Here is a 25,190-nt window from a genome sequence, read left to right as displayed (position 1 = left end):
CCCTTTTAAGGAGTAATTTTTTCTGTAACAAAAAACTGCTCTTTTCCTCCTCCGGGATATATTGTTCTATTCTCTTGCTGTAGACCTCACTTGCTCAAACTCGTGCACAGGCTGGTATGTCACTTTTCATTGTTGCACGCTTGTCACACAACCACAACATCATACAATTAACCAATACATTGCATCAACACTATACAGATACACGTTTGCTGTTCCCGTGCTTCAATGTCTAACAAATGTTAGTTCATAATTTTATACACTGTTTCGCAACGTTATGCGCACACTTCACTGACAAGGTGACAAGATACTGGCCGTGGTGGTCTAGTGGTTAAGGTACTTGGCTGCTGACCGGCAGGTCGCGTGATCGAATCCCGGCTGCAGCGGCTGAATTTACGATAAAGACGGAAATGTTGTAGGCCCATGTGCTCAGAATTGGGTGCACGTTAAAGAACTCCAGATGGTCTGAATTTCCGGAGCCCTCCACTACAGCGTCTTTGATAATTGTATGATGGTTTTGGGACGTTAAACCCCACATATCAATCATCACAGACAAAGTTTTCCACAATATCCCTTTACCAGGGGATTTACGTTTTTTTGCACTCCAGGTCAGAATGCCTCTTTAGTCTGTTCTCTGCTTAAACTCTTTGAATCTCTCAACCCTTTGCCATAGGAGTGTTCTAAATATTCTGCCTATATCGTGTTGACACCATCACTTGTGTAATCAGATACTTATTTTCCAAAACTTGATGAATACAAACACCCTAATTGATTCATAGAATACTTCATAACTGAATCCTTGTCTCCTTGGCTTGCCTGAAATCCTGTTTATTGCGTATTTTGCGGTTGTATCCCTTCTCTGTTCTTTTGGAAGCTCCTCTGAGAATACAACTCAACGCTCAAATATTGGCATATTTTCTTTTGTCTGCCTTTCACTTCCCTTATTACTCTCCTTATCCTCCAAGTTACCTGGGCTCTTCTTTGCCTTTGCCTTTTTTTCTTTTGTATCCTGGTGTACTCTCGTGGCACTAGAATCTTTTCGCACAGGGTCATCAACCCTTCTTACTCCTGCCCCTATTTACTAACATTATCTTGGCCTCTGGCAGCCTTCTATTAGATTCATGTACGAACATCACAGTTTCATGTTTTCTTTTAAAGTATCTTTAGTTAACTAGGCTTTTATTGACTATTGCAGTATCGGCTCCGCAATCTCTTAACACCGACACTCGTTTGCCATTCACTTTTCCTTCCACTACTGGCATTTCACAATGTATGCCTGTTTCTGGACTCAACACTATGCTGACCATCTCTGGCTTTCCTTCTGTCCTTATTGCATATGTGCTCTCTTCGTCTGATCGCTACCTACATTCACAAGTCTTGTCCTTTTTTTTTAGCGTAGGTCGCAAACCACAGCTGTTTTCGTCTACTGCCGATTCTTCAGCAATCTATTAGACAAGCAACATCACTGCGGCGCTCTTGCCTTATTCCTTGGCGCCACATTCATTTGCTTTCCATCCTCAGGGTTGTCGCTCGTCCCTTTCTCAAGATTCCTTAACCCTTGAGCCTCCATGAATTTGTCGGCCTGCCTTGCCATTTCCTCTACCGTGCCCACTTTTCTGTCCTTCAATGATATGGCCAACTTCTACTGCAACAGTGGAGGAATTGCTCTCTCACTACCTTGTCGCGGCTGCCTTCCTAGGTTTTTCCGAGTCCGATAGCTCCATTCATCTGTCAAAGTAGTCACATAATCGGCTAACAAACTGTTTTCCTGTCTCAGAATTCTCGAGCCTGCACGTTCAGAATTTCTCACGAAAATCTTCGGCTGTTAGCCGCAATCTTTGTAATAAAGTTTCATTTAGCAGTTCATAGTTCAATTATTCTTCTGCTGGCATGCGTCCGAACACGCTCGATGCCTCACGTACGAGACAAAGACTGAAGGCCCACTCGCTTTTCTCGCAGCCTGGTCCGATCCCGACCCACTGAAAACGATGCAGGTACGGATCGAATTCGTCCCTCCGCTCATCAAAAGGTGCCATGAACCTGCGAAGTGAAATCTGTTTTTGTCTGGGAGTATGCGAGCTCGCCAACGCCAAAGAGGATGCACTAACCACACTTGCATCATCTCGCAGTTCCTCAATCACTTGTGTCAACCCAGCTTCGACTCTAGAAATGATTATTTTTATTTTGTTCTCCGCGAGTGTTTGTTCATGCCTATCGCGCGCTCGCTCCGCTCTCTTTGCTGTTGTTGCTGAGTGTTCTTAAAACACTCTATTGTCTGCTTCTTTTAGATGCGGAAGCATCTTATACTCGCGCCTTGTAGTGCGCCGTCCGCGCCGTCCGCGCCGTCCGCACCGTTTCTCGAACATTCGACAGCTGACGCGCGCGCATGCGCCGTCACGCCGTCGCCCACTCTTCCACCATCTGTGCATTCCTTCCTCCTCTACACACCGCGCGCGCTTCACTCCTCCACCATCTGTGCACCCTTCCTCCTCTACACACCGCGTTCGACATCTACAATTCTCCTGATTCTCCAGTGGACGCGCATGTGGCGTCGCGCTTCGAGCACATTCAACAGCTGACAGTGCATGCGCCGTCGTGCTGTATATATACTCAAGGTCGGCGCTCGCTCGCTCAGTTGCCGCTCGTCGGTTGGTTTGTACGGCGCGTCGACGTCCAAAGTCGCGGTGAAATGAATTCCAACGAATCCACAAACACAATGATCGACGTCCCTTCGACCAGCGCCGCCCTTTCGCATACGTGTGTACGTGTTCACTCATTTAACACCCCCTCCTACAACCACGTTAACCAATTTAGCCATCGACCCAAGTAAGTCGCAATTTAACACCCCATTTCACAACCACGTTAACCAATTTAGCCATCGACCCAAGTAAGTCGCACTTTAACACCCCGTTAACCAATTATATGGTCCGCATCCTCCTCAGTGCTCCCCCGAGGGAAGCTGCGGGCAATTTTTTTTCATGCCCAAGCCTTCGGCCATGACCGTAAACTTCTCATAATCCATCTTCAAAATCCCCAACGATAACTTTACTGGACCACACAAGGGGAAATACTTGGCAGCGGCTCGCCAACCATTCTCAAAAAGTGATGTACAGCAAACGCCGCTGTATTAGAAGGACGCCGTCATAGCCTTTACTCTGCTATAAATGTAAAAGTGTTATGCTGATGCTGCAGATAAGTGCTTTGCGTAACACCAATGTACTTAAGATGTTCTGTGTGGCCATAAAAATTCAGATTTCAATGAATAACAAACAAAACTTCCTGTTAATAGCGTGGCCCTGCATTTGTCAGTAGCTGGTGCACCGCTAAACGGCACGGGCAAGCTGTTTGGCGCGCGCTTGCACGGTGTGCAAGCTTTTGTCGTCGACTGTACAAAAGCTGTACGCAATGACATCATTTGAACTGTCACGTGCGTTTTATATACCCGACTCGTTGCAGTTGCATAATGATGCCAAAAGCCAACATGGGTTTTACCAACATCAGAAACAGTAAGCTGATAGGTAGTTTAACGCTTGGCAGCGCAAATTTGACGAGGAGGAAAAAGAAGTAAAAATAAAGGGCAGATCGTTACTCGCAACCAAGCTTTATTCAGGAGTTTCCCTAAATATATACGCAGCCAAGTTGTGCAGACGGGAGCAATACATATCACAATCTATAACGCCAATCAGAATTGGCAGAGCGACATATACTCGTTATCACAATAAAGTTTCCAAGAACAGTTTTTCCTTAGTGCGCAAAACAACTGAAGTGTCAGCATAACAATTGCCTTCTTTTTCTTTGATGTCATGAGCGTCCATTAGTTTTCTCACCAGCGCAGTCCCGCTTCTGCCCGGAATTCAAATGCTAGACAGCACCTGCTCACAAGCAGAGTTCTTGCAATTTAAAGTCACATGAAACGTCCATTTATTTTTAACAGATTGCTCGTGTTCTAGTACTCGATCGTTGATACAACGACTGGTCTGTCCAAAACAAACTTTTCAGCAAGTGAGCAGTATTGGGTACACAATGCCCACGATGCATGTGACCAAGGGTCGCACGTGCTTTTTTTCCAGATGAAGATTTTTACCGCCCTGTCCTGTATTTCTGTGTGCTTTCCTGTCCTCGTCAAGTTTGCTACCAAGCTTCAAGATTATGAGCCGCCTAGCCCAGCAACGCATTCCTTTAGGCTATGATAGGTAGCGCTTGTGATTCCGAGCATGGTAGGCCTGAACAGCGCACGCTAACGTCTGTGGACAGCGCTTGACTACAATATTGATATTATGTGATGACAGTGCTATTAGGGTACAGACGTAATGTTTCTAAAAACGCTGCAACCAAAATACACGTTTAACCAACGCTATTGCTGCACTTGGTCTTTTACGAAAGCGATTCCGAAACCAGGCGCGGTACGTTTGTAGAGTACTTATTTGTCGTGCGTAATTCATGGTATCGATTCCTGAATGAACCTTGAGTATTATACTGTACCTTCAATGGGCGAACGCTCCGTGATGTTTACCACGTGAAAAAAAAAAAAACCTCTATGGACAGTAAAACTACTGGGTAAGGATTGACTTCAACTGATATTTTATTGCCAAGAAGGCTCCAGAGAGTGCGCAAAGAGACAGAGATACTAGAGAAGCTAAAAAAGACTTGAGAAAAGAAAAATAAAGTTGAAAAGAAAACAGGAAGACTACGCAGGAAGGCTACACTAACTTCAGGCTTGGTACCTCAAGTGCGCTGCTGCGTTAACTTTTTTCTCTTACTCATTCGTTTGCATTAAACCTTCTAATGCATTGTAATATAGTTTTATACTGGTAATCGCAATAACATCCTATATTTCACACTGTATTTACGCAGATCTATTGCAGACCTACGAGCTGGTGAAATGGATGAATACGATAAACCTGGACTTTAAGAACAGGACAAGATTTCGAAGTGTCGATCCGGTTGAGATGATGGTGCGCGGCTCTCTTGACTTTGGAATGGATGTCATTGTTTCAATTCGTTTCGCTGACGCACAATTTGACCACGGGAGGAGAGCGATTGAGGTGCGGCAATGAATTCTTGATGTCTGTGAGTTTAGAGAAAGATGTCACATAAGAGTTTCTCCATAACGTGTCAGAGTGTAGTAGAGTGATGAAGGTTCATGACGGTCTTAAGTTCTAATATCAACAATCTCGTGTTCACAGAGTGTATTTATTTTCTTCACCTCGCAACAGTAGTGATAACGGTTTAGTATGAGTGCTTGATAGCGGTGTGCGAAAGTGGGTAAAAAAGTATTTTATGTGGGCTTCATTGGGGCTGCCGTACAAGTGGTGAACATCGCGGCACGTGCCTATCAATTACTTACAATTTGTTCTGGATTATTCTATGTGGAGTGCTTTCAATATTGTTGCCGTAATAATAATGATTTACGTACACTTTTCTATCTTCCAGATATTAAGTCAAAAAAGAATTCCCTCGCTGATTGGACAATTTAACAGTGATGTAGGAAGCACTCAGCAATTCTAGTGCTGTGTGCACCTTTCGGGGAGAAACACGTAAAAAAGAGAATTTGGATAATGTATGGTCTTGGCGCATAGTGGCCCATAAATGTGTCTTTTAATAATAAATATTATCGGCCTTGTTAGAGCAGAAGCTTCGGTATTGGGATGCTCTACCAAATGTCATGGATTTGATCCCGGCCAAGGCGGTCGCATTCTGACGGAGGCAAAATGACAGAGGCTCATATAATCTGCAATGTCAGTTGACGTTGAAGAGCACCACATGGTCAACCTTTCCGGAGAACTCGACTACAGCGTGTCTCATTCTCGTAATGCTGCTTAAAACCCCCCATTATAACAGTATTGTAAAGAAGAGGAAATACTCCGGCGCAGAGGCAGCAGCCTCGAGCGTGCAGCAGCGGCTTTAGCTCGAAAATTGCGGCTTCTGCATCGCCTTCCAAGCCTTCCAAGCATCAATCTTTCTGCTTAACAAATCTCCTTTATAATTGGTGGAGCCGTGCCGGGTACCATCCCTTACACCTTCCCGCTACCATCCTGGAACTCCGTTCTCGACGGCTACCTTCTGCTATGCCGGACGCCGATCAGCAGACGCTTCCATCTCTTCCGGCCACCTGTCCAGGCAGTGTTCCTCAGCGGGAGCCTCCAATCTTCAGTGGAACAGATGACAATGACGTTGAAGTTTGGCTCTCGATTTTCGAACGGGTGAGCGCTTTAAACAGATGCGCGGACGCGGACAAGTTGACACGCGTATCGTTCTACCTTGCGGGTGCAGCCAGCCTTTGGCTTAGAAACCACAAGGCAGACGTCCGAACGTGGCTGCATTTTAAAGCGTCGATTGTAGCAGCCTTCGATCGACCTGCCGTCCGAAAACTTCGTGCCGAGCAACGTTTAAGCACACGCGCACAAGAAACGGGAGAAACCATCACAAGTTACATAGAAGACGTCGTTGATTTGTACAAACGCGTGAACGCCGCAATGACGGAAGCTAAAAAATGTAAGCACATCTTCAAAAGGATTGACGACGACGCTTTTCGAATGCTCTTGGCGAAAAGCCCGACCACTTAACGACGTAACTAGCCTCTGCCGAAGCTACAATGAATTGCGGAAGCAGCGAGCTCTGACAAGACTTTACCATCGTCTCTACGTGGCGTCATTCAAGGAGAGGTCGCAGAGGCCTTACCAGCTGCTCGCGAGCCTAATCTTGTGGCTGCTCCTCTCACCTACGCTGCGGCTGCATCCATGCCAACTCGCAAGCGCCTGTACCCCCGTTCCAGCCTCACGCAAGCTATCCCCCAGCTCCAGTCCACTGGACCAGCACTAACACCGCCAACCCGTGGCACACCCTCGACAATCTCCCGATATGTTAGGCTTGTCAATACCTCGGACACGTCGCAAGGTATTGCCGCCGCCGGACGCATATCACCAATGAAAACCGCCGTGAGCCTTTTTCCCCGCTTGACTCCAACGCGCGATACGGTTCCTCCACTCCAATGCCAGCCCGCTACCAGAACGACCACCGCCCTCGGTCGGCACGTCTTCGCTCGCCCTCTCCACGCCGCCACTTGCCTTCTCCTATGCGTCGACGGCCCGCGCCTAACGAGGAGCAAAATTAGACGACACAGTTACTGAGGCAAGAACTGCGCAAGTTTCGGTTTGCCCAAGTCCTCATTTGTCACCTACCAATGTTATTGATGTGTTCGTCGAAAATATCCCTACTGTCGCTCTTGTAGATACCGGTGCAGCTGTTTCTGTTATAGATGCTGAATTATGCCGCTCAATTCGTAAGGTTACGACGCCTTTCTCCGGATTGTCGCTTCGCAGAGCCAGTGCTCAATCTGTTCAACCGACCGCAGTATGTACAGCCCGCGTGACAATTTAGGACTTTCTGTATACGATAGAGTTCATGGTTCTTTCATCGTGCTCCCATAATATTATCTTGGGATGGGATTTTTGTCGCGTCATAACGCCGTAATCGACTGTGCTAGGGCTGAGGTTGAATTTTGCTCACTGGATGACCAAGCGTCCATCGACACCCAGTCTGCCGCTAAACTTGTCGTTAGCGATGACACCTACATCCCTCCATGCTCTTTTGCGTTCATGCCAATTTCATGCAGCGCCACATCCGACGGCACGGTCTTCTTCACACCATCTCCAATATTCGTCGCCCGAAGAGCCCTCCCCCTGCCTTTTGCTGCTCTCGATCTTGTAGAAGGCTCAACCACAATGCCAATTTATAATCATGAGTCGTCGTCTTTATTCCTACTTTGTCACGAGTGCCTTGGCCACATCGAGACAATCAGTTTTTTCAGAATTCTATCCGTCCCCGATGAGGTGCCTTCTACCTCCGTATGTGAACTGGCTGTCGTCTCAGCGCCTGAATCAACGTCGGCAAACATATTTCAACCATTCATCGCTGCAGATTTGACATCTTCGCAGCGTTCACAGCTCCTCACCATTCTTGCGAGCTACCGCCATTCTTTCGACACTAGGTCCCACTCAACGCTGCGACAACAACCATATCGCGTGTCCGCTACAGAACGCCGCGTCATTGCTGACCAAGTAGACGACATGCTTCGCAGAGGCGTCATTCGACCTTTACAGAGCCCATGGGCGTCTCCGGTGGTCCTCGTCAAAAAGAAAGATGGTTCTATTTGTTTCTGTGTCGATTTCCGGCGATTGAACACGATCACGCTGAAGGATATCTATCCACTACCGTGCATTGACATGCTTTGGACAGTTTACAGGGTGCCAAGTGCTTTTCCTCGTTAGACTTGCAGTCAGGCTACTGGCAGGTGCCTATGGCGGAGGCCATTCGCCCCCAAACCGCTTTTGTCACGCCTTGCGGCTTATATGAATTCACCGTCATGCCCTTCGTACTTTACAATGCACCTGCAACGTTCGAACGAATGATGGACAACATCCTGCATGGACTAAAATGGAAGATATGCTTGTGTTACCTCGATGATATCGTGGTATTCGCCCCTAACTTTGACACACACTTACGTCGCCTTCAGCCTGTCCTTACTTGCTTATCTAATGCTGGTTTGCAATTGAACCTAAAAAATGCCAACTTGCCATGCATCAACTGAACATTTTGGACCACGTTGTTTCCAAGGAAGGCATCCTCCCAGATCCCGAGAAATTGCGAGCTGTTACGGCGTTTCCTAAACCTGCCACCATCAAAGAAGTTCGAAGTTTCATCGGCTTGTATTCGTATTTCCGGCGATTCGTCCGAAGCTTCGCGTCTATTATATGACCTCTCACGCAACTTCTCAGCAACTGTAAAGACCTCTTATCGTGGTCCCCTGCCTGCGACGAGGCTTTCACCACCTTGCGACGGCTTCTCACGAAGTCACCTATTGTACGCCATTTCAATCCTGAAGCTTCAACTGAAATCCACACCGACGCCAGTGGTGTAGGCCTGGGTGCTGTGCTCACACAGCGTAAACCGGGGCATCAGGAATACGTCGTGGCATACGCTAGTCGCACACTTACCAAGGCTGAGAGCAACTACAGCGTCACAGAAAAGGAGTGCTTGGCCATTATGTGGGCCCTTGGAAAGTTTCGCCCATATCTATATGGTCGTTTTTTTTTTGACGTCGTGAGCGACCACCACGCGCTGTGCTGGCTTTCGACGTTAAAAGACTAATCTGGCGGCCTCGCTCGCTGGGCGTTGAAAATTCAAGATTACGACATACACGTGGTTTATCGGTCAGGACGGAAGCATGTTGACGCCGACGCCCTTTCCCGTTCTCCCCTGTCTCAGAATGCCACAGCTGACATCGCTTGCGATTCCACATTGTCATCGCTTGACTTAGACACCATTGCTATCGAACAATGCAATGACCCGTGGACTGCGTCTTTCCCCAATCATCTCTCCGACACTTCTGAACTCCCAAAGACGCGAACGCTCCGGCGCCAAGTTCCACACTTCTCGGTACGTGACACGCTTCTCTATCGACGCAACTACGCACCAGAGGGACGCCAGTGGCTGCTCGTCGTTCCACGAACCCCGAAGTCGCAGATTTGTTCCGCTTTCCACGCTGACCCACAATGTGGCCACGCAGGAGTCTTCAAGACCTACGAAAGGCTTCGACATCGCTACTACTGGCGTGGTATGTATACCTTCGTCCGCTACTTCGTTCACTCTTGTGCCGAATGTCAGCGCCGAAAATCTCCACCACACGCCTCTACCGGTGAACTGCAGCCTTCACCATGCCCTTCCCGACCCTTTGAACTGGTTGGAATAGATATTTATGGGCCACTTTCATTGACTCCGACTGGCAACAGGTGGATAATAGTTGCTATTGACCACCTAACGGGCTATGCTGAGACCACTGCTCTTCAAACGGCTACAGCACAGGAGGTCGCCACTTTCCTACTGCGTCATTTTTGTTGCTTCATGTAGGCCCTCAAGAACTACTCAGTGACCGCGGCCGCGCCTTCTTGTCCGAAGTCATCGAAAAATTGCTCGCTGAGTGTGCTATTGTACATCGCACATGTACCACTTACCACCCTCAAACCAATGGGGCTACCGAGCGCTTTAATCGTACTCTCGGTGACTTGCCATCTATGTATGTGACGCCTGACCACTCTAACTGGGACTTAGTCCTCTCATTCATTACATACGCCTATAATACGGCAATGCAAGCGACAACAGGCTTCTCCCCTTTTTACCTCCTCTACAGCCGTCACCCCTCCCCCATCATTGACACCATTCTGCCCTATCGACCGGACGCGTCCGAGTGCCTACCAATCTTAAACGCCGCCAGACACGCAGAAGAATGCCGCCAGTCAGCTCATCGCTTTACCTGCGATGACCAAAACAGGCAAAAAGCGATTCACGATGCCCAGACCACAACTCCCGTTTTTCTTCCGGGTGCTCTTGTATGGCTGTCAGTGCCGCATCGCACACCTGGGCTCTCTTCCAAACTTCTGCCAAAGTACGATGGGCCATATCGTATTCTCGAACAAACGTCACCAGTAAATTACCTCATTGAGCCTCTTACGCCACCATCAGACTTGCGACGTCGCAACCGCGAGGTTGTACACGTCCAGAGGCTCAAGCAGTACCACGGTTCAACGCCGCCTGCACAGGTTTAAGTCGCCAGGATGGCTCCTTTTTTTCTCCGTGGGGCCATTGTAAAGAAGAGGAAGTACTCCGGCGCAGAGGCAGCAGCATCGAGCGTGCAGCAGTGGGTCGAGCTCGGAAATTGCGGCTGGTGCATCGCCTTTCAAGCCTTCCATACTCCTACATAGCTCTAAGTGAAATTCAAGAGCAGCGAAAAGAGGTCAGAATGCAATGTTTTGTTGCAGAATGACTGTAATGTGTTGCTGATGGGATAGCTGTGCAGAGGTAGGAGTGTTATGGTCCTAGCAGTGCAGGCACACACAATGTGCTCGTGCTAATTCAAGTGGTGTATTTTAAAAATAACTTCCTTTTTAACATGGAAATGGTGCAGTTGAATAAATAAGCCTATACAAAGTGACCGATATATATCTGAACTTCATTGAAAAATCTATTTACTTCACGATACTTTTTATTATTTATTAAACAATGAACCCACACTGCCCTCGGGAGTTGCAGCAGAGAGGGCTATACCGTCAATTTTAATTATTTATTTTTAGCGTTTTTTCGTCAAAGGGTTTCTTTCAATCAACTACAATTTATGAAACTGAACATCTGAGTTTCGACATCTTAGCCCGGTATTCGTAATTTAGGGTTTATGGTCACTTCATTTCAAAACATAAAAAGGTGGACTCATGTACGCTTCATTTTCATGCCTACCTTGTTGTTATACATAACAACACCACTTCACAAATAACTTTCCTCGAAGCTGAGACACTCACTACCAATTCTTCTAGGTTTATCACTGTGATACTGTCCGTTCCACCGTGCCTGCCCCTGCCCCGCCGCGGTGGTATAGTGGCTGAGGTACTCGGCTGCTGACCTGCAGGTCGCGGAATCGAATCCCGGCTGCGGCGGCTGCATTTCCGATGGAGGCGGAAATGCTGTAAGCCCGTGTGCTTAGATTTGGGTGCACGTTAAAGAACCCCAGGTGATCGAAATTTCTGGAGCCCTCCACTACGGCGTCTCTCATAATCATATGGTGGTTTTGGGACGTTAAAACCCACATATCAATCATCAATCAACGGTACCTGCCCAAGACTTACCTGGCCACACTGGTTTGAATGGCTTTCATCAAAGTCTTCAGAATATCTTTAGAAACATACCACAATAAGCAGGCATGCTCTAATATTTGTCCTACACATGTAGTAAAAACATAGTTTCAATCATAGTCGTTTGATTTTCTAGACTTTCTTGAAAGGTAAACCTCCTTCCGGCTTCAGCAACTCTGTCAGTCATATGAGCTTCGGTGAATAATCAGCAAACAAACAAGACGTCAACACGTTGAAAAACATCAGCCCAGGTAAAAAATTTCTTATCAGTACAGTAAATAGGGGTAAACATAGGGGAATGGGTAAAGACCCGCGATGTATTTTAGGCGACATTTACGCACGCACTTCCTAATAAACGTAAAAGCTTTTCGATGGGCTAATTCTTCAGTTTTTTTTTCAATTTCGACCTTGATTTTGGCTGTTTACATTAGCCCTAATTGGGCAGCTATCGCACTGATACAGTTGGCCATGAACAATTTAACACTTTTCAATGTAACAAATGGCTTATCTGCACACGTGACGTCAGTCACGGTTGACCTTAGAAGCAGGTAATTACCGCAGTAGCCTAATTTCCCATGCTGACATATACATTTCGCTGTAGTGAACGAGTGACGTGCCTCGCACTCACTGGTAGCGGTTGCATACTCTCCTTTTTATTGGACGTTCCAAAAATATATACAATCACAAGGAGCCAGCGTTGCCAACTCAAACACAAACCGAAACTACTATATACAGGATACAACATTTTCCCTCCCTCATTTATTTTTTTTTTATTTTGGGAAGGTGTTAGTACGTTAGTACAGGCTAATCGCACACAGTTTATATGTCGAACGAGAAATACACAACAAGAAATACACATCAATGTATACACACAAAATTATCCATACACATGCCAAAATATTGAATACATCAGGTAAGAGGTACACCAACTAAGAAATATTTACACATTCACACTTTATAACCATATCTGTCCGGTCGCCGTCTCTCTCGGTGCGGCTGAATGCGATGACCAGGTGGGCACGACACCACAGGTTCTTCTGTAGTGTTCACGGGCGGGCGTGAAACAGTTTCTGAAGCAGGAAACTGTCCGGCGGCTGGTCTCGTTGGCGAGCGGGAATCGTAGTCTGCAAAAGGCGCAGGTTTCGCTGCGAGAGCACTTGCCTCGGCGGACGCTGGTTGCCATGTTGCAGCGAGAAGCGTCATGTCACCGGGATCGTGATGGAACGAATATTCACGCCCTGCATAATGTTGCTGGAGGCCATTGTCGCCAGGGCGCCGAGCAGGCACCTTGCACAGCTTCGCCGCGTTCCATGTTTTGCCGTCGTCAAGATTGAAGGATGCTGGGCCGCATTGCTCGATGACTTTCCTTGGCTTCGAGAAAGAGATGTCACCTTTGAATGAAACCGATGGTTTCTTCACCCGCATCATGTCTTCTACTGCCACTGCTGTCGGTTTTCCCACTCGCCTCCTGTCGGTATAGGCTTTGCTGTACTCTTGCCTGCGCTTGACACGTTGCCGCAGCCTGGACAGCTCCTGGTAGGCTGCCTTTGCGAAGGGCTCGGGCGATAAGCCTAAGATGTCAAGCTTCGTTCTTGGCAGTCTTCCATGTAAAAGTACCGCAGGGGCCACTCCTGTTGCGGCATGTGGTGCACACCTGTATGCGGCGAGGTAAACCCGTACAACAGTTCGCAGCGGACGTTGTTCTAGACGGCCCAGTTGTAGGTAAGTCTTGAACGTGTGGTTGAACCGCTCGATCTGTCCGTTCGCCTGCGGGTAATAAACAGATGAGTGCGACAGGAGGATTGCTCGTTCTTGAAGGAAGTTGACAAATTTCTTTGACGTGAAGTGGGGCCCATTATCACAGGCTATCGCTTCAGGATAGCCTTCTCGTGCAAATGCGTTGAGCAGAAACTCGGTCACGGTTCTTGTAAAAATTTCCCTTGAAAACTGTACTTCTGGCCATTTTGAGAAGTAATCTACAAATGTCAGCAAAATTCTGCAATCTGGAGGCGCCCTCTCCAGGTGACCAACGATATCCATTGCAAGTTTCTGCCATGGTCTCTCTGGTAGCTCGACAGGTTGCAGCGGGGCAGGCGATGTCTTTGCCGATTTATATGTCTTGACAGATGTTATAATTATGGACTGCTTCTTCCACGTGACTGTCCATGCGGGGCCACCAAAATTGCTCCCTGAGTCTGATTTTGGTGCGTCCGATATCCTGGTGAGTTTCATGTGCTGTTGCCACAAGTTGAGCCACGAGAGATGATGGAACTAAAAGCATCTCTGCACGCAACAACAATTCGCTCACCACTGACAATTCGTCTCGAACTCTGAAATATGGTTCCTGACCTTTCGGCAAGTCTCTGTGTGACGGCCAAGACCCATTTACAAACTCCTTCACCTTTTAAAGAGTGGCGTCAGCAAGAACCGCTTGTTCAAACTGCTCTTTGGTAAGGCAACTTTGTTGAACCATGGAAACAATTTCCTCTTAAAAAGTCAGCTCTCCATCTGCCATATGAACGGGTAACCGCGAAAGAGCATCGGAGACTCTGTTAGATAAGCCTTTCTGGTACTCCACCGTGAAATTGTAACGTAGTAGCCTTGTGCACCAACGTGCAATTCTAAGTGGGCGTTGGCCTGAGCCCTGCGAAGACAGAAGCGAAACGAGGGCCTGGTGGTCTGTTCGGAGAGTGAAGCTCCATGCCCGCATGTATGCATGCCAATGCTCGCATGCCCAAATGCATGCAATTGCTTCCTTCTCGCCAACTGCGTACTTTGTTTCAGCCGGAGATAGCGTGCGTGACGCAAAAGCAACAGTACGAAGCTTATTGTCGGCTTGCTGCTGAAGGACTGCTCCAAGACCACATTCCGATGCATCATAGGAAATGATAATTGGAAGCGCAGGATCAAGCATGTGCAATGCAAGATCTGACGATAATACCTCCTTTACCGCGCGGAAACTGTTATCCACCTCAACAGACCAGGTGAAGGTTTCGTCTTTCCTAAAAAGAGCCCTCATTGCTTCTACGATCTCGGCCAAGTGTGGCACAAACTTGGCGTAGTATTCCACCAACCCAAGAAAGGAGCGGAGTTCAGCAGCATTTCTTGGAACTGGGGTTTCCACAATTGCGTCCACTTTCTCTGAGAGTGGTGAAATACCGCTAGGTGTCACCTTGTGACCCAAGAATTCGAGCTCCTGAACTCTGAACACACATTTGCTGTTGAGCTTCAGACCTGCGTCTTTGATGCGCTGCAACACTGCCTCCAAGTTCTTGAGGTGCTCCTCAGCTGATTTACCAAAAATAATCACATCGTCGATGTAAAAGAGGACAGGACACCTGCACAATTGCGAAGAATTCGAGACTCTGAAAAGCAGCAGGTGCTGAGGCTAGCCCAAAACAAACGCGTTTGAACCAGTACAGCCCTTCATGTGTTATAAAAGCTGTCAAGTCCCTGCTCTCAGGATCCAGCGGAACTTCATGGTAGACAGACGCTAAGTCGAGTTTGGAAAAGTGAATGGTACCCACCAAGGCTTGAAGCAACTCATCCATGTAAGGCAGCGGAAAGCTGTTCGGAACGATGACCTTTTATTAGGTTCGCGTAAATCTACACAAAGCCTAATACTTCCATCTTTCTTCAGAATGACTACAATAGGGGACACCCATTCTGACGCATCGATACGTTCATTGATGTCCAAGCTTTCCAGGTGCGGCAGTTCGGAAGACACGCGTGGTCGTAACATGAAAGGAAGCCGACGAAGTTTTGATGCTACTGGCTGAACACCCGCACGTGTCTTAATCTTGTGAACAAAACCTTTTGCAAGGCCCATCTCATTTGTGAAGAGCGAGCAAAACTTTTGCTGAAATGCTGACGGCAGCTGCATGGATGGCTCAATTGGACATGTCCGAGCTACTTCGGCGTTTGGTACTGTGCTGGTTTGAAAACACTGCAGCTGAGAGCCTTCAATACACAGCTTCAAGGCCTTATTACCATCCAAGCCAACGAGAAAGTACCCTGTTTGACGACATAAAACAAAAGCGGTGCGCTGCGATTCTCAAAAAATGCCTCAGAAAAGAAGCAGCCTCGAACCGAAATAGGTCTTTCGGAATAATCCAGAAGCGTCACATTAGGAACAGTAAGAAGCGGCACACCAGAGAAATGTTGGTCAAACACCTTGCCTGAAAGAATCGAAACGAAAAAGCCAGAATCGACTAACAGCTTCATAGCGACCTGCCCGATTTGAATGTTAATGTGAATTCCAGATGCAAGAGGCTGTTGAACTACAAGAACATCGACGGTTCCATCCTGCAACGGGCTATGTACTGAAACCTCGTGGACAGATGCTTGCGACCACTTCTGGTTGCAAACGTTTTAAAAATGTCCGATACGGCCACAAAAGAAGCATTTTTTTCTTTAGCTGGGCAGCGTTTCCAAGAAGCGCGATGCTGTTTAGATTTCCACCTGAAGCAATACGAAAAATTCGCGTGTTGCTGCGAGATGGGGGGCGGTTCCCCGATGTAGCTGCCTTATCGCGTTGACTGAAAGTGCGAGCACGCGGAAGTGAATTCGGTGACTGCAACGATGAACCGCCTTTTGTGCCAGACTGCGCAGATACTGGTTGCACAGAGAGGAAAAGTTCCTTCAGTTTCACTGCTGCCTGCTCGATTTGACTCGCGAGAGCAACTGACTTGTTATACGAAAGCGAAGACCCTTCTAACAAAAGACGTTCCCGAATACGATGCGAAGACACACCGGCAACAAACCTGTCACGTAGTGACTCTTCTTGCGACATAAATGAGCACATCGCAGCAAGCTCTGTTAGCGCGGTCACGTATTCTTGAATAGACTCCCCTGGGAACTGAATTCGACGGTGAAATCGGTGGCGCTCGACGACCAGGTTGCAGGTGGCATCGAAGTGCTTAGCCAGTGCCGCTACCGCGGAGTCATACACGTCGGGCGTAGCTCCGGTCCCTTCCTCCTCAGTCTTTTCGGCCGCCTGCGAAATAGGCAGAGTATTGAAGATACGTTGACCTTCGGGTCCCAAGGAATGTAGTAGAAGAGCCTTGCGTCACCCTGGGGAGAACTCTGAAGCACCGGACGCCAGCAGATAGACCTTGAACATGTTGTGCCATCGGAACCATGGCTGCACGGGACGACCCGGTGTCGGAAGGAACGGATCCGGTGGGGCGATGCCAGCGAAAGCCATCTGGGGGGCGTGACTGGTTATCCCCCGGGAACTATCTCAGACGGGGTTCAAACACTCGTCACAATTGTAGTGAACGAGTGACGTACCTCGCACTCACGGGTAGCGGTTGCATACTCTCCTTTTTATTAGACGTTCCACAAATATATACAATCACAAGGACCCAGTGTTGCCAACTCAGACACAGAAACCGAAACTACTATATACAAGATACAACACTCGCCAGTCGCCTTCTCGTGGGCTGAAAATGGTAGCTTAATGCGCTTATGCCGCGAAAAAAAAAACAAAAAAACTCGGGACTCGAGGGAAGGGCAAACGCGAACTATCAGCTATGTTTATTTGTAAAAGTTCTTACATGTATATATATATATATATATATATAAATATATATATATATATATATATATACATATATATATATATATATATATATACATATATATATATAGAGGTCTTTTTTTTCTTCTAATATGACGTGTGACTTTGTTTTGTTAACTTGTATTTATATGTGTGCACTTTTACGAACAAACTTAGTTGATAGTTTGCGCTTGTCTTTCTCTCGTGTATTTTATTGGCGCCATAAGCTCCTTAGGAATGAGCCAACTAGCCCAACAAGTCGCTCTGCTGAATGGTAGCTTTCTTGGTAGAAAATATGAAATTTCTAATGGCAATGCATGCTTTGAAATATTCGAGTAGTAAGCAGTTCATTAGCTTTAAAAGCAACATTATTATCCAAATTTTGTTCTTCTTTTGTTACCACCTGAGGACAGCGCTACACATGGGTATTGTTTTTTTCTCTTGTTAGAAATGCACGTTTCCCTATATGTATCACTCTTTATTGAAATTTTTCTCCGGCTCTCTCAAACTGGTGATGAAGATTTTAATAACCATTCATAAACGTTTTTTTCATACTAAGAAACATTTTCATCTTGAAAAAGTTCCTCACAAGGTGTAACTACAGCAGTATTCACAATTAAAATGCTCTCTTAAGAATGCTAAACACACATACGCTTCACACGTATGGGCGCTGCTGGTGTAACCCTTACGCTCATGCGTAGTTCTTCCGTCAAGCTTTCAGAACCCTTCTTGCATCGTGATTTCAAGTGCTCCTAACGGCCAGAGTGGCTGTTCATTGTAGCAGATCTACATTGCACTCGTTATGGTCGTATGCTATGCATCGTATGCGTTATGGTCACATGTTTGATAATTTTTATCACACTTTTAATTTATACTGTATTGCTACAAAAGTATGACGATATAACTGATACGAATTTACTACGTATCTTACAACTTCATACATTCATTGATCAGAATTTTATATGTGCCATTAGTCCCTCTCCCGACCTTTTTTGTTTCCTATAGGCATCCGACAGTGGGCCAGAGGGCGCGACGAAGCTCTTTGGGCCGTCTCAGCATTGTTGGTACCGACCGCCAGGGATACTAAGAAACTGGAAGGCTCGCTTAACACAGTGACACGCTGAAGTGTCAGTGCCCTTTTTGGCACGTTTTCAAAGAACGCTTTCTCGGCGCTTACATAACCAGCCGTGAGCCCCTTGCTCTCAACTAAAGAAGAAAATGATATGCACTTGCAAGTTCGGTTTTGCTGCGTCTACTCGCTAGGCTACACACTGGAAGACTCGGTCTTGCTGCGCCTACTCGCTAGGCTGTGTGTTCTGGCGCTACAAGTAGATCTCGCAAACTGCATTGCCGGCTGCCTATATGCATGCATATACATCTATAAAAATCCGTATAGTGCTCATCTCAAACGTAGGAAACTCATTTTGATTTCGGTATGATGGCATAGCAATTTTATTTGGGATATTCTATAAAATACATTGGGAATGATGCAGACGTTATCTCTTAATTAACAGTGTTTTCCGCCGTACTGCAAATGCCTGCGAAAGGCACAAAAGAAGTCACAGCTTTGCCACGAAGACGAAGCAAGAGACGCAATAGCAACAAATTAAAAGATCACGTGAAAAATGCCAAGCATATCGGAACGCGTATTGCGTTTCTCATGCAAAAATAACACACAAAACGTATTCACAGGTACTGATGAACGCGAATAAGCGCATCAGTTGTTATTTTGCGCGACTGCGTAGCGAGCGCAGTGGCATTTGTGCGCCTGGTATTACAACAGAATCGTACTGGTGAAAGACCAAAGTGTCCCATATTTTCCCCACTGAGGCATAGGCGTGTGAACACGCAACCTTCCCTCTCCACGGGGCAAAGTACGGGTGGGACATGAGAGCGCGCTCCACCCTGTCGTGATGGTCTGGTGGCACGCGCACATGGAGCCACCTTGCTGGTGATGTTGAAAACACGATATTTCCCCCAATATGGTCATCACGAGCGGTAAGTGGTAGATATAAATAGCTAGCCGTTACAACGTTGAAGGAGGTGCTTCTTCGTGCCTCAGTGGCTAATGCCTCCCATTCACAAGCAAGATGCTGAACGTTCGCTCCCACATGCCACAGTTTTTTTTTCGGAATTTTGTTTTTTTGCATGTTCACATACAAATATACATATATATATAAATATATATATATATATATATATATATATATATATATATATATATATATATATATATATATATATATATAATGAGATCTAACAGACAATAATGCCAAGGAAAGTATAAGGAAGGATATCAGACTGAAATGTAAGATACATGTGAAGAAAGAAAAGTGGGTGAAAAGATAACTTACCGTGGGCAGGAACCGAACCTGCGACCTTCCCATATACTTTTCCGTACACCTCATAATATTAAGTCAAAACACGGAAAAACCATCCCTTTGGTATATTATATATATATAGATATATATATATATAATACGAGAAAGAAGTGTATACCTAAGGGCTCGTTTTTCCGTGTTTAGCACAATATTAATGAGATCTAACAGACAGTAATGCCAAGGAATGTACAGGGGAAGTTATTAAAACCAATGGAATGTAAATAAGAAGAAAGAAAAGTGGATGAAAAAATAACCAGCCGTGGGCAGGAATCGAACCTACGACCTTCGAATAACGCGTTCGATGCTCTAACCTCACCGTGTATGAAGGCTGTGCGGGGAACACCGAGAGCACAATCCAGCCGAGAGTGTCCATATAGTGGCTATCACAAGAAAAGAACGGTATGTCTGGCTATGGGCGGAGTTATTGCAGGACATCTCTACCTACCGTCTTTGGCGGCATTTGGTCAATTGTGCGGCCGCGTACATGAGCAAGGGCTCCGCAGAGCTTGGTAGCTGTGGGATGACGTAACGTCGTCTTTGTGACCATTCGTCTAACATCATAGATCACTGCATCTAGCTATCACTGTCGTGAAGCGTGGTGAGGGGAGCATATTTCTTCTACCGAAGCGTGTTGGACCGCTGCACTCAGGGCAATCAATCGGGTGTGCTAATGATATGCTTCAATTACATTTTTCGGGTATATTAATTGTGCGAAAAAACGCTCATACTCAATGAAATTAATAACAATAATTATATGGCAATGACAACTATAATAAACAAAAACAATTATATAACAATGTAATAACAACGATGCTTTTTATTTCCACCCATACACAGTTCATGAAAAAGGTGAGAATAAAAGCGACTATCCGCTTGACTGAGGTCTCAGCTCTCGGAAAATTCAAGTTCTTTTTGATGTTGTAGAAACCAACTCTCACCAATTGGCGCCCGAGACGCACCACTCGAGAGAGAAAGAGATTGACTTTATTTAAACATATCCTGAGGAGGCTGAGAAAGGGCCATTCCGACGCTTAATTCAGTCTGGAGGCTCCGCCCAGGATGGCGCTGGCAGCCGAAGGCTTGTAGCAATGTCCCGGGCCCTCTGGACCGCCTGTAGTTGCAGCTTGTATTGATTGCTCTTGAGAGCTTCCTGCCAAGCCTCTTGGGTATTCAGTTGTGCTGCGCTATGGGTAGGGCACAGCCAGAGAAAGTGTTCAAAATTGCATTAGGGATGGTTGCAAAGGGAGCATGTGGGCGGTGTGTCGGGGTCGACTCTGTGTAAGGTGGATGGTGTTATGTACGTACGTGTTTGCAATCTTCTGAGAGTTAGAGCTTGTGCTTTGTTAAGTTTTGGGTGCGGTGCTGGGAAGGCACGTCTTTGTCCCCGGTAATGTGAAGTGATCTCGTGGTATGTGACTGCTTTGTCCTGGCTGCAGAAATTCTTGTACCGCTCACTCATCGAGGGGTCGTTGTCCGCGGCGCGGCGTGTGAGCTCACGCGCCAGGCGGTTGACCTCTTCGTTGGGATTGCAGTGGTCGAGTTCCGTTAACTGTCCCATGTGGGCTGGGAACCAGGATACGTAGATTTGAGCTTTCTCTTCCTTAACAAGGGTTTCTTTGCTCTCGTACTCTCTTATTGCGCTGACGGTGAGTTTTCCTGTGCTTCTAGCTACTAGGCCAGCTGCGAACGTTCGTGCCGACGTCTTAGAGTCTGTGTATATTGTGGAGTAGGCTTGGCAGCTTTGCAAGGCTAGCGCGATCGCCATTTCCTCTGCTTCGTGGACATGGCTTGTTTGGACGGTTGCCGCCTTTATGAGGTTTCCGTCTATATCAACGACCGCTATGGCAAACGCCTCCCTGCCATAGTAGCGGGCGGCATCTACGAATAGCGCGTGCGTGTTGTGTTTTTTTTTTTTGCCTTGTTTATGAGCGCCCTCGCTCTGTCCTTCCTTCGCCCTTTGTTGAACGTAGGGTGAACGTTGCGGGGGATTGGCTCAACCCTAATGTGTTTCCTCACGTCATTACCTAGTTGTGTTCTTTTCTCTGGTTGAAAAATTGGACAAATGCCTGCGTCTCGTAGGATGAGATGGCCTGCCTGCGTCAACGACAGGCGTGTGATCTGTGCCACTCTCTGAGCTTCGAAAAGTTCTTCGGCTGTGTTTTGCAGACCAAGTTGCTCGAGTTTCTCGTTGCTCGTGCTATTGGGCAAGCCGAGTGCCGTTTTCAGTCCCTTGCGGAGCATGGAGTCGACCTTTTTGATTTCAGCCTTCGTAAGTTTCAGAAACGGGAACGCGTATGCTACGTGACTTACAAGAAAGGCGTGATACGCCTTCATGATGTTGTCTTCTAGGAGGCCTGCTCTCTTGTTGGCGATTCTAGCAATGCCTCTTGAAAAATTGTTCGTGCTTTTTTCAAGGCGCTTGAGTGCGTCTTTGTTGTGGCCCTCCTTGGCGCTTAACGTTAGCCCTAGTACTTTGACCGTATATACTTGCGGTATCGTTTGGTTGTTCTCAGCTTTGAGCACTACTTGCGGCTCGTCTTCGCCCGAATTCCGTCGAGGGTGAAAGAGCGTTAAAGTAGATTTAGTTGGGGACAGTGCGAGTCCAGTTGGCTTAAGAAATTCTTCAGTTGTAGTCAGTGCTTGTTGAAGGATTCCTTCCAAGGCACCGTATAAGTGGGCACATGGGACCCATATGGTAATATCATCCGCGTAAATGGCATGGTGCACGGATGGGATTTGAGCGAGCTTCTCCGACAACTTGTGCATCGCCACATTAAAGATCAATGGCGAGAGCACTGACCCTTGTGGGGTGCCGATATTTCCGAGTCGTTCGGGTTCGCCGCATTGCTCTCCTATGCGATGGTGGCGGTTCGGTTCGCCAGAAAGCCTTTAATGTAGTTGTAGAGTTTCTCGCCTAGGTTCATGTGTGATATTTCACCCAGTATGTGTTCATGTTTCACGGTGTCAAAGGCCTTGGCGAGGTCCAGGGCTAATATAGCTTTGGGCGTGTGGAGGAGGCCGTAACATATGTGTTCTCTTAACATCAACATGGCGTCCTGTGTGGACAGTGCCCTGCGGAAGCCAATAATGTTGTGTCGAAAGAGCCCATTGCTCTCAATGTGGTCTGTGATACGGTTGAGTATTGCATGCTCAGCTACTTTTCCAACGCAAGATGTGAGTGATATGGGCCTTAAGTTATCGATGCTCAGTGGTTTTCCAGGTTTCGGGATGAGCGAAACCTTGGCGCTACGCCATTCTTTAGGCACGGTACCCGTTTTCCATGCCTCATTTATCTTCTTAGTAATGATTACGATTGCTTTATCGTCTAGATTCCGTAGCAGTTTATTGTCGATTCCATCTGGCCCTGGCGCCGATCTGCCATTTAGTTGTTGTAGAGCGTACCGTATTTCAGCTTCGCTGAATGGTTCGTCTAGCTTTTCTTGCGGTCGACCTCCATATGAGGGATTTTTGTTTTCCCAGGCTACTGATTTGCTTTCCAGTGGGAGATATTTTTGGCCTAGAGTTTTGAGGAGAGCTTGGGATCCACCACTATTCTGGGCGTGCTTGTGCACCAATCGTTCAATTTGCAGCTGGGTGCCACCTCTGGTGGGTTTATCGCTGTCCGCCATAAGGTGTTTGAGCAGCCCCCATTTGCTTCCCTTCCTCATTTTGCCGTCTGCTTCGTCACATGTGTTGTTCCACTGCTGGGCGCAGATTGTCTTGGCGTGAGATTCGATTTCGCGGCTAAGGTCCGCGATTTTTGTACGTAAGTGTCTGTTGAGCTTGTTTTTACGCCACGCTTCTTTTTGGTCATGCCTTTTCTGCAGCAAACTGGCCAGGTGAGAGTCCATTGCCTGGATGGATTCATCAGTCTCGACTTCTTTGGTGGCCTCATTCGCTGCCATTTTTAATTCATTTAAGAGAGCTTCATATGATAGTTCTGTATTGCCCTTCTGCTCCCGTATTTTGTGGAACTGGTCCCAGTCTGTGATTTTGAATTTTCTTGGCGCTTTCACCTCGTTCTCAACGGTAATTTCTAGGATGCAGTGGTCGCTACCTAGGTCTTCGGCGAGGTTATCCCAGGTAGCTCTGACGTTCTTGGTGAAGGTTAAGTCTGGCATTGTGTCCCGCTGTACCAAATTACCTCTTCTTGAAGGGAGGGCAAGGTTGTTTATCAGCTGCAGGTCCAGCGCATTCGCGCTTTCTGCTAGCTTGGTGCCTTTGCCTTCGCTTTTTAAGTATCCCCATTCGGTACTCCTGGCGTTGAAATCGCCCGCTACTATGAGCGGATTGTCACCCGCCATTTTTACCGCCGAGGTAAGCAGTCTGTTGAAATCTCTTTTCTTATCTGATGGAGAACTGTAAACATTGAGCACGAAGATGCTTCTTTTACCAGCCCTGTGTGGTAAGATTTCCACCAGGACCGTTTCCAGGCCTTTTTTGTATACGGGGGCGTCCCTTTCGGCGAACATTATGTCCTTCCGGATGAAGGTAGCCACTCCTCGCGTCTTGTTCTGCTCGGGGTGCAGGGTCGGCCTGGCTACCCTGTACCCCTGTATGCCAATGCTTTTAGCAGTTTTGCTTTCTCCACATTCCTGTAGCACTAATATATGCGGCTTTTTTTTTTTACAGGCTAGCAATAGTTGTGTTAGTGCTGCTTTGCGTTTCTGAAGTGAGTTACAGTTCCACTGCCAGATCTTAATCTCGTTATGGTCAGCAGCCATTTTGGCTTGGTAGCTTGTGTGCGTCGCGGCTCGTTATTTCCGCAAGATTGCGTGCATTGACTGGTCGGACTTTAGCTCTAGAAGGTATGCTCGGCACGCTTGCCGTAACCGCTGGTTTGTCCGCGCTTAGGCTCTGAAGAGCACCTGCCCCAGCTGGGTTGGCTGCCATCTTCTCCAGGCTCACGAGCTTCTGGTCAGCTTTGTCAGTGTAAGTCTTAAAGGTTTCCATAAACTTGGCAAGCGTGTTCGCCAACGTATCAATTTTGTCGTTGAGCTTAGTTGTCACGGACTCGACATTTTTCAGTAGAGCTTCTTCTTCTATCGACACCATCTCGATCTCCTCCATCGTGTCGCTGTCGCTGTCTACGGCTTTGCGTTTGTGTGTGTTGTGGATCGTTTGTGTTGAGCGTGTTGTCGGTTGTGCCGGTGAGCTCGACAGATTAATTCCGTGGCAGCTCTCTATTCTAGCTATTGAGGCCCGGAGCTGTTCAAGCTCCTTCTTGAGGGCCCTGTTTTCTTGTTCAAGCGCTACAATACGAGAATCGGGAGCATGCTCTGGCTGTGCCTTACCTCTGGGCTGGCTACTTGTGCTTCGTGCTTCACCTGCAACCCTGCTGGCCCAGGAGCCATTGTTCGACTGCTGCTGCTGCTGCGTGGCTGTTGGCCTCGTTCTCGATCGGGATCTGGAGCACTCCCGAGATGACAGGCGGTTGTCGGATCCCGACAGGGTCGAGGGGCGCCCTCCGGAACGAGAACAGCCTCTGGATCGAAAACGCCTTCTGTATCGGGAACGCCCTCTGGATCGGGATCTCCCCCTGTATGGAGAACGGGGATGGACGCTCGAGGC

The 25,190-nt window shown here is 47.3% G+C and overlaps 1 protein-coding gene across 1 annotated transcript in view; it reads left to right on the top strand.

Moving 5' to 3' along the window:
- Positions 1–25,190, top strand: part of LOC142803304 (neprilysin-2-like) — a 124,997-nt gene that overhangs the window by 35,827 nt on the left and 63,980 nt on the right. Inside the window, exon 5 of the mRNA XM_075888434.1 lies at positions 4,852–5,042. Within this exon, the coding sequence (XP_075744549.1) occupies positions 4,884–5,042 (159 nt within the window). The 5' untranslated portion in view covers positions 4,852–4,883. The remainder of the gene's footprint in view (positions 1–4,851; positions 5,043–25,190) is intronic.

Source organism: Rhipicephalus microplus, chromosome 3 (genome assembly GCF_043290135.1).
Source record: "Rhipicephalus microplus isolate Deutch F79 chromosome 3, USDA_Rmic, whole genome shotgun sequence".
NCBI lineage: Eukaryota > Metazoa > Arthropoda > Arachnida > Ixodida > Ixodidae > Rhipicephalus > Rhipicephalus microplus.
This window is presented reverse-complemented; position numbering and strand designations above follow the sequence as displayed.